Source organism: Dreissena polymorpha, chromosome 7 (genome assembly GCF_020536995.1).
Source record: "Dreissena polymorpha isolate Duluth1 chromosome 7, UMN_Dpol_1.0, whole genome shotgun sequence".
NCBI lineage: Eukaryota > Metazoa > Mollusca > Bivalvia > Myida > Dreissenidae > Dreissena > Dreissena polymorpha.
In genome coordinates this window covers 10,824,381-10,834,483 of record NC_068361.1, presented here as the reverse complement: position 1 = coordinate 10,834,483, position 10,103 = coordinate 10,824,381, and the positions used below count along the sequence as shown (strand labels likewise).

The following is a 10,103-nucleotide window of genomic DNA, read 5'->3' as shown; positions in this document are numbered from 1 at the left end:
ATTGTTTATTTTGTCAAATTTAATAGAAAAAATTCTGGACTTATTGTCCCGATGTTTCTCATTTTAATGAGGTAAAAATGCTCATTGATATGAAGACACTGTAAGTTTGGAAAGAATCTGATGAACAATGTGGACATAATAACCTAACCAAGCAGTTTTTCACTTTTACTTTTAAATTCAAAGAGACATAATTCTGGACTTATGGTCCGATATTGCTTATATAGAGAGTTTGGGTTGGGTCCTCATTGACAAAAAAAACCTGTGCAAGTTTGGGAACAATCGGATGTAAATTTTGGACTTCGAACAACGATTTCAAAATTTCTCTAATTCTAAGGAAGATAACTATGAACGTAATGGCCGGATAATGCTAAAGGGCCCATACCACCTGGATAGTAATACATGTCGCGCTTCGCGCTCTATATGTGGTTCTTAAAAAAACAACTCCGAGGTGTGCTTGACTCTAGGGAAACGGGTTGCTGGGACACAGCTCCTCCTTGATAAGCGGCTGCTTCCTTTATCGCAACTCATTGTTACAACCAATAATACGTGTCGCGCTTCGCGCTCTATATGTGGTAGGGATAGACCTTAGGGCCTATGATAGACAACCATAAAAATACATGGATAATAGATGTGTTGTTTGCGTATATTTGTTAATATAAAAACACGTGTATTTTTATAAGATATTTAAGTGATGTAAGAAATTTTAATTAACGTTGTCACCACGCGGCATCCATTAATTTTAATAAAAATATCCAATTGTAGTAAAATGGATTTTAAGATGTCTACATAAAATAAAGCTTTATTATATTTATTAACCTGACTGAAAAAAATTGTCAGCCGCCGAACTGTTCCGTTCGTGCCGGAACCCGGGATCAACCGGGGCATTAGATGATTGTTGCGTAAACAACTTCAGTCTAATGCTCTCCCAACTGAGCTATTCCGGCTGACACATTTATGTACTGCTATTTGGTGAAGTTGTGTATAGCGATCGTTATTATATGTCTATTAATAAACTAATACATTGAACGTTTTCGTACCACTACGCCTTCCAATAAACTTGCTTGCGCGATAGGTCGTCAAATATCGTACTACATTGATTCTCCATTAAATAAGCAAATTAGAAAAAAACACAAAATAAATATATTTTGATTATGTTTTGTTTTTATACAAAACCAAAAAGTTTCGCGTATTTGCCCAGTCCCTGTGATCTTTCCCCTGTGATCAGTTGTGGATCAGTTGTTAATTAAAACAATTATCTTTGCATTATTGGCAATAAATGTTGTAATCAATGTAATAGGCGCAAATGCAGTACTTATTTACTCTAATTAACACAAAGAATCACCACTATGCAAGATATTTTTAAAACATCAATATATACATTGATCCGTAAAATAACTTCTCCTCCCATAAGGGAAAAGAAAAAATGCATTACATACTAGTCGCCGCTTTCCAGAGCGACGCCAAAAAGGTGTTAAATCAATTAGCCACTGACCAGCTGTCAATGAAAGTAACGGATAAACCAAGCAGATGCCGTTTAAATCCGCCACATTTGCGACAAAACAAAAAATGTCCGAAACACGGAATAACAGTAGAATTTTTATTATCCGTTTCAAAACTCTGAAACTGTCAACAAAACACAACTTATCTTAAATCAATGTTAAACATGCATCAAAAAGGTTGCAATTTTTAGGTGAAAATTAAGATAATCGCGAAAGAACGCGAGAAAAACTTTAACGTATTGTCGTTATTGTTATTTGAACCTTCAATGAAACTTGCGTTCACCCAACGCAACCACAATGGTCGGATCCGAACTTATAAAACCCTCATGTCACCCTCTAAAAATAAAGATTAATATGCACTCCGTCGCAATGCGACTTAAAGGTTCATAGATAATGCCCCACTTATCCAGTTGAAGTGCTAATACTATATACCATATACGCCACGTGTTTTCAGGGATTGCTTAAACTGATGCAGGTTGAGCTTTAAGTGTCAAGAGCTCCTCTTAACATAAACTAAAAGCCGTGCGATAAATTGAGCCGTGCTCTGTGAAAAGGGGTTTAATGCATCTGCGTAAAGTGTCGTCCCAGATAAGCCTGTGCAGTTCGAACAGGCTAATCAGGGACGACACTTGCCGTCTAAACTAGATTTTTGCTAAGAAGATACTTCCTTTAAACAGCCAATATAATAAAAGCGGAAAGTGCCGTCCCTGATTAGACTGTGCGGACTGCACAGGCTAATCTACGATTACACTTAACGCACATGAATTCAATCTTCTTTTCACAGAGCACGGCCCGATTAAGCCTTGCTCTGAGAAAACTGGGCTAAATGCATGTGTCGTCCCATATCAGCTTAAGCAATCCGCACAGGCTAATCAGGACGACACATACGAAAATACAGAGATCATCGCCTTAATAGGCTTTGCGCTAACAAGACAATATGTCACGTGCAACAACCATGTCGCACGCATGATGCGGCGTCTCATCAGGGTCTGCGCTGTTTACTTAAAGGAATTTCTTTAAGAAATATTCTAAATATAGAAATAAATATACTAGACAGCCCTTAGTTTGGAAATAAATTGATCCAATTTAGAAGGATGGGAGAGTCCACTAGGCATAAATGGGTTAAACCGCCTTTCGAAGGTTGTGATTGTTTTTCTGAACAAGGAAGATTTTACAAACCTGGTACATTGGGAAAGAAAATTGTTCACTTGAAACGAAGTGATGTCTTAAGCACATACACAACTAAACAATACCATTAATTTGAGTATGCACTTGAAGAACTTTTTTTCTATGAAAACCATTGTCTGCTTATTTGTTGTTTTAGATGATTCATAATTTACTCTTATACCTAAGTATTGTGACAGTGTTTAAAGGGACCGTCAACCAAGAATGACGAAAAAAGAAAAGTTCTAAAGTACCGTATTTTTGACAAGTATTAGTCTATATTTATTAAAATATCACAACTGGTATATTACATTACTTAAAAAAGGTCATATTTTCAGTATTTTCGGTAGGAAAATTTCGTGATGTGAAATCGAAATTCCATTGCGAAAATAGGTGACATAACGATATACACACTATAAATAACGCAAGTAGATCGAATATATATATAATAAATGTAATATAAATATACAATTCACTACGCATGCACAATTTGCATTCCTGGGTTTACCACGTAACGATGATGATCAGTCTACTTGCGTTATATATATTTAACTGAAATTTACCTGGTACACATAACCAGTGAAATTTTATTACCTAATATATGAAAATATGATAACTTAACAACTTTTTTCAAGTAATGTAATATACCAGTCGTTCTAGGTTAATCAATATAAACTAATACTAATACTTGTAAAAAATACGGTATTTTAGAACTTTTATTTTTTCGTCATTCGTGGTTTACGGTCCCTTTAAGCACTTTAAAACAATCAGCCCAAGATGGATTCTGGAAAAGGGATTGACATTCTATAATGATACAGTCGAGTTACCATTAGCGGATCACTAGCGTAATAAAGTTGTGCTGGTGAAAAACATTAAATGTTTTGTTACTTCTTTTATACAAATTAAATAAAATATTACCTTTGTTATTGCAAAAATAACTTTATTGCTACTGTTAAAGCAAAAATTCTGATTTCAAATGTAGACAAAATCTTTTGTAGCACTTTTTTCACACCGGAATTCATGCAATAACGGATCACTTGTAGCCATAACAGATCACGTGATCAAAACCACTTAGGGGTCATCTCAAACGCTATTTAAACTGTCAAAACATGAATCTTGTACTTGTATAATGTGATTAAAAAATTGCATACAGTTGATTTGCTAATAAACAGTGATTACGATGTGTTTTATATAGTAGTGTACATATTGCAAGCCGTGGAAATAGACAAGCAAAGTATGCACTAAACCGGAGAAAACACTAACCATTTCAACCAGGCCCATTTTATCCACACAGGTGGTGTACGTGATATCAGCATCCTGTTTATACGCGTTCACCGTTTTAGAACTAGGACTGCAGGTCATGTACATGAGGTGCTGTGATGTTCAGGATTGGTGGTTTGCCTGTGTGGGGTGCGCGTTAGATGTGTATACGTTTAGTGTACGAGTTATATGTACTGAAGTTAGTTCGTTGTTAGCTGTAATTTATGGCAGTAGGTAGTTAGTATTTAAAGAAGAATGATGATAAATAATTACGGAATAATTAATATGTATAGTGAAGAATATTATATCAAACGTGAACAATACTTTATATTTCCTAGATAAATATTATATTAAACGTGAACAATGCTTTATATTTCTAAACCCTTCGCATTATAAAAAGGACTTAAACGGGGCTGCAAGTAAGTTTTGATTTTATACCACTTCAGTGGCTGCCTGAAACAGACAAATACATACTTTTAATAACCAATATTAACCCATTTATGCCTAGTGGACTCTCCCGTCCTTCTAAATTGGATCAATTTATTTCCAAAATTAGGGATGTCTAGTATATTTATTTCTTTATGTAGAATATTTCTTACAGAAATTCCTTCAAGCAAACAGCGCCGACCCTGATGAGACGCCGCATCATGCGACGTCTCATCTGGATGTACGCTGTTTGCCAATGCCTTTTTTCTAGACGCTAGGCATACAATTTTGGGTTAATAGCTTTGTTTTATTTTTTGAATGAACAGTATATGTTTATCATAATAATGTCTATATGAATCATACACAGTAATCTCTTATTTTTAAGTTCTCATAAACATAAGACTATACAATTCCATTACAGCCATAACACAGGTGGACGTAACGTACTCTGGATAGTATATGGGCCTATGAGCCCAATATTATATTCAAATAAATATATATACTCGTGTTTTATGAGAGTAAAATTGACATTGATGAGTAAAAACGGGCAAGAAATGTCGCTTGGTTATCAGCCGACTGTGAGTAAATGGCTGGACAGGTTTAATTGAAGTAATTTTGTTAAAGGTTGTCCAATTGCCCATAAGAGGACCAAGGGATGCTTTTGATTCTATTTTGACATTTTTGCGGCCCGCAGAGACAGGTCTATGATAAATTCTAGTTAATGACCTTGTTATGATTCCAATATCAGAGGGTAGAGATTTTTTTCATTGCTCTTTGTCAATGTTTTCTCTCATAAAACATGATTATATATATACTATCCAGGCCAAAAAAAGGTCCGTTTGGGGTCTCCTTGGAAAAAAAAACGGTCGGTAGGTAGGGATTTATTTTTTGTCTCTCGGGTACTAGAATGGAAGGCTACTCAAGCTTATTATAAGAAATACATGTATATATATGCTTGTTTGCTTGAAATTACATCTTATATGAACGAAAATGAACGAATTTGTTATTATTATTATTATGTTTGTTGTTGTCGACCCCAATAAAAAGTTGAGGGTCGGCGCCAAGTCGGGAGACCCGAAACGGACCTCTTTTTGGCTCCAGGGTACGTTCTTTCCACCTGTGAGCCATAACACGTAATTTTAATGTCAGTAACAAAATTGGATGGTTTTTTGAGACATCCCCACTTACTCATGTAAACAGGACACGCTTGATCCGCTATTGCCCTAATTTTTCATCCTCTTAGTGGTGATGCAAAATCTTAAAAACGAAACAAAACTGAAATGGTGTTTTGCAGGCAGAAAGACTACTTAATGGCCTTTAAATATATGCATAAACTTCTAACTTACCAACATAGTTATTAAATGTGGCCGCGCAAAATGTGAAAACTCGTTCTTAAAACGAGACGGAAGTAAATAAAGTCGTATGTACATGTCGGCAAAACACACTAAAATTATTGACAAAAAGATGCCCGATTTTGATAAAAAAATATCGCGTTTTAAAGAAAGTGCCTTGAATATGCTGACTGCAAAGTATCATCTAAAAATAATAACTATTAATCGTGATACGCATTCTTGAACATCAAAGTGATCCGCTATTGGTAATGATCCGCTAATGGTAACTTGACTGTACTTGTTTTTGATTAGGATCACACTATTTACGTTAGAAGAGCGTGTATAAAGTTCACTTCATCAAAGCGGTCGTACAAGAATGATATAAAACAACTGGAAACAATATGGAGGTAAAAAATTAACATTTGTTTTTTATTATAGTTGTTTATATTGATAGTTTATACTGAACAGTCTTATTACAAAAAAGTTCTCAGACCGATTGGTTGATTGACAGAGAGACAAGATTGATATACAGACGGATGGAAAGAAGGACCGACAAATATGAGATCTTTACCAGACACACAGAGCTGGCAAGACAGACATATAAGTGGATAATCAGGTGGCGGGCTGGCGGACATTTTTCGAGCGGGCGGGTGGGCCGTATCCGGACTGGCCTGGCGGGGCGGACGATCAGTTAGACAGACAGACATATAGACAGACCAACAAATTAGACGCAAGGACTTAATGACAGACTGGTGAATAGACAAATCGACAGGCAGGCGTGCAGAAAAGACGGGTACTCAACTTAAAATAATGACACAGTTAAATAAAAGAACTGCAAAAATATATCCTTCATCTTAAACACAACTTGAATTTCCTTTAAACAGAGAAAATCAAGATTTAAAATAAGACTTGAACCGATTGTTTTCTGTAACATTTCGAATTTATTTATATTTGCGCCTTGATGGACGAATCAGTTAGTGTGTACATAACTGTGTACAGACCAACTTATTAATATATAAGACTTTAACATATTTCATACAAAATACTATAAATACACTTGGATTTATATATTTTACCCACTGCATGCTCGATACAAAAGATTTACTAGTAAAGAGTTATCGGCACACATTTATAACTGTTTGATTTAAATATAAGCACATGGCAATACACTTTGCGTATCGTAACCAATCGTTACCAAATGTGCAATAAAATGTGTATATCTAGATTCCAGAGCACTTCACAGAATTGTCTATACGTTTTTCGGAAGTACTTGATGACAGTGGAGCCGGAAAGGAGACTGTATTGGAGAGGAGAAGAATATTCCTCTGGAGGGAGAGTATGGAGACGATAGCAGCGAAACTATGGGGAGACAAAGCGGAATGTTTTCATTTTGGGAGCCAAACGGAAGGTACCACCACTCCCGGTCTCCAGTCTGATATTGATATTCTATGCAGTAACCATTGTGTAAATATCATGACATTCCTTGGCGACTGGAAGGCAAGGAAGAATATGAACTTTCTGATGCTCTATGACGAAACCATGCCTCCTCAACAGTACTTGCTACAAGTCATCCAATTTAATACCCCGTCACCGGAGACCAGTCGATGGTTTTACAATTTCGTAAGAAAAGAATCCGGGCAAGTACTCTATAGCGCTGAACGATGTAAACAAGATCAACAGCATCTGATATGGACTCGAGGATCAGGTATGACAACCGAACATGGCCCTTCTGTGAGCTGGGTGCCTAATTGGGATATAGTACAGGCATTTCACGTACTCAAACAACTTCCTGAAATACAACACTGGATTAACAGATGTAGAGGAAAACCATGGCCGCCTGTTCAGGTACTTGAGGCTGCACGGGTAGCGCCATGCTTCCTTTTACCAGCCTGTCATCCTGACAGTGTTTACAAACGCGAAGAATGGCGACTGTCTTCGAACCTGATAGAAAGAATGTTGATGTTTAGCTTAAATATGACTCAAATAAAATGTTACATTGCTTTAAAACTAATTAGAAAATCATTATTTGCTAACATTGTGGGAGATTATATAACAAGCTTTCATTGTAAAACGATAATATTTTACACCATAGAAAGAACGCGCCCTTCCCTGTGGGTCGAACATAACCTTATGTTTCTACTTTGGCTTTGTTTAAACGTATTAAGGCAATGTCTGCGATGTGGAAGGCTCCCGCATTATATCATAGAAGGAGTGAACTTGTTCGATGGGAAACTATCTAAAGTGAAGCAGAGACGCCTTTACGTGTTTGTAGACTCAATGATAAAGAAAAACTTACATTATGTATTTTATATTGGTATTGATGACATAGGATGTCGTTTACAAGATTGTAGTATGCGACGAGTTGTACAAGTTAAGGAACTACAGCGTTTTACTTTATGTAACCGCATCAGATTAGTGCTAAAGTACGAGAGCTTGAAAGACTTTTTTAGTCGGTTACTGGGTATAATACGTCAACTCAGTTCTAATACAACCTTCGAGGTAGATATACAACATGTATTACGCATAGCTTTGGAAAGCTACATAAATAACAGATTGAAAACAAAAATTACTACTGCCTTAAAATTCATTAAACATATTCATGCGTTTTATAATTCTACCAAATCATCTGATTGTTTGCGACTACAAAATGTTGTTAACACTGAAATTATAAGTCGTTTCCAATACTCCTTAAATACGGATGTAGCTTCTAGTCGCTTAAAGATGGCGTCTATATTGTACTGTAGTGGACACATTCACGCTGCTGTTAAAGTGTTGGAGGATGTGGATAACTGGTATCACATCATGGTAAAGGCTGTGTGCGGATGTAGATATAAAGACAAAAACCATAATCTCCACCAGTATGCAAATATGCTATCCGGAAACAGTGACAAAGTATTCCTTGAATCGCCATTCGCATTCTGTGTCACTTTTTGTAGGCGAGAATTGTACTGCACTCCTTGCATATTGTTGTTTGAGATGAATCGCAATATCACTGACGAGGAAGTTGCACTGCGAGGTTATGTCGAAAAAGGATGGATGGTCACTGCTGAGGTGGATGCTCGTTCCTTTCTCCACTATCTACAGTACCTAACGTATAGAGCACTCGGTGACCATGACAATACGGAAAATGCATTGGGACGCTTGGGCTCTTGTATATATGATGAAAAAAATAAAATCAACCTGTATCACCCAGAGACTACTTTGAACTTGCTAGGGCACTGCTACGAAATGGAAGGAGACTATGAACTGGCGTTAGAATTATACGAGAAATCGTTGCAAACATATGGTAAAAACAATGCCGCTAACTGGCACGTTAGGCGTGTAAGGCGTCTTGTAAGTGGTTAAAAATACGAAATAATTAATTATATTTTTTAACAAGTAAACAATCAACTACACATGCCTTTAAAAAATAAAAGGCTTTGTGATCAATAAGTATGCTATGTATCGTGTTTTCAAAATATAAGGAAACGCACGTTATACGTATATTCCGAAATAGTAACATGGTTGTTATGTTTTTCGTGTAGTTTTATGATTTTCTCATAGGGCAGGAACAATGTTGTACGTTTTGTGATGTTGTTTTGTATATTGATTAATGTCCGTCCTATGCTATTAATGTTTGTTGTGAATGAATGCATCGAATGTTATTACGTATCAAAAGTTATAAGCAGCCAATACACTTATGAATACAACTTCAAAATGTATATCAATTTGACAATCATATGTCTGTCCAGCAACAGTTCATATACCATAGTGCGAAATGATTTTATATAAACATTGAAAAAAATGAGGGTTTTTTTTAAATAAAAAAAAAGTATGAAATGCTTATAATCTCATGTGATTTAAAGTGTTTATATAGAAAAATATAGATTTTCTTGAATAATAAACATAATATTGTTTAATAGAGTTTTTAAGTAATAGACAAGTTATTAAATCTTAAATTGATTTTCGTTTAGCTCACAAGAGCACAAAGTGCTCATCGGAAGCTATTGTGGTCGCTCTATACCCAGCGTTATTCATCGTATGTCAGAATGTTCATTTGAGCAACGTTCTGAGAAAACTGGGCATAATGCATGTGCGTAAAGTGTCGTCCCAGATTAGCCTGTGAATTCCGCACAGACTAATCAGCGACGGCACATTCCGCTTTATGGTATTTTTAGTTTTAAGAATGTCCCTCTTTACCAAAAATCAAGTTTAGGCGGAAAGTGTCGTCCCTTATAAGCCTGTGCGGACTGCACAGGCTAATCTGGGATGACACTTTACGCACATGCAATAAGCTCAGTTTTCTCAGAACAAGACTCATTTTGACATTATCTAGGTCAAGTTCAAATCAGAGTAACGTGTGTCTAATTCTAGGCGAAGAGATACAAATGTAAAACAAAACTTACCACTATAGACGTATCATTTATGACTAAAGCTATGAGGT

The 10,103-nt window shown here is 36.0% G+C and overlaps 1 protein-coding gene across 1 annotated transcript; it reads left to right on the top strand.

Annotated features, from left to right (window-relative positions):
* The first annotated feature begins 4,152 nt into the window (after window positions 1–4,152).
* Window positions 4,153–9,458, top strand: LOC127840051 (uncharacterized). The gene is made up of 3 exons (XM_052368440.1): window positions 4,153–4,342; window positions 5,993–6,087; window positions 6,905–9,458. Exons 2-3 carry the CDS (start codon window positions 6,082–6,084, stop codon window positions 9,023–9,025), a joined length of 2,127 nt encoding a protein of 708 aa, XP_052224400.1. The 5' UTR covers window positions 4,153–4,342; window positions 5,993–6,081; the 3' UTR covers window positions 9,026–9,458.
* Window positions 9,459–10,103: the final 645 nt, after the last annotated feature.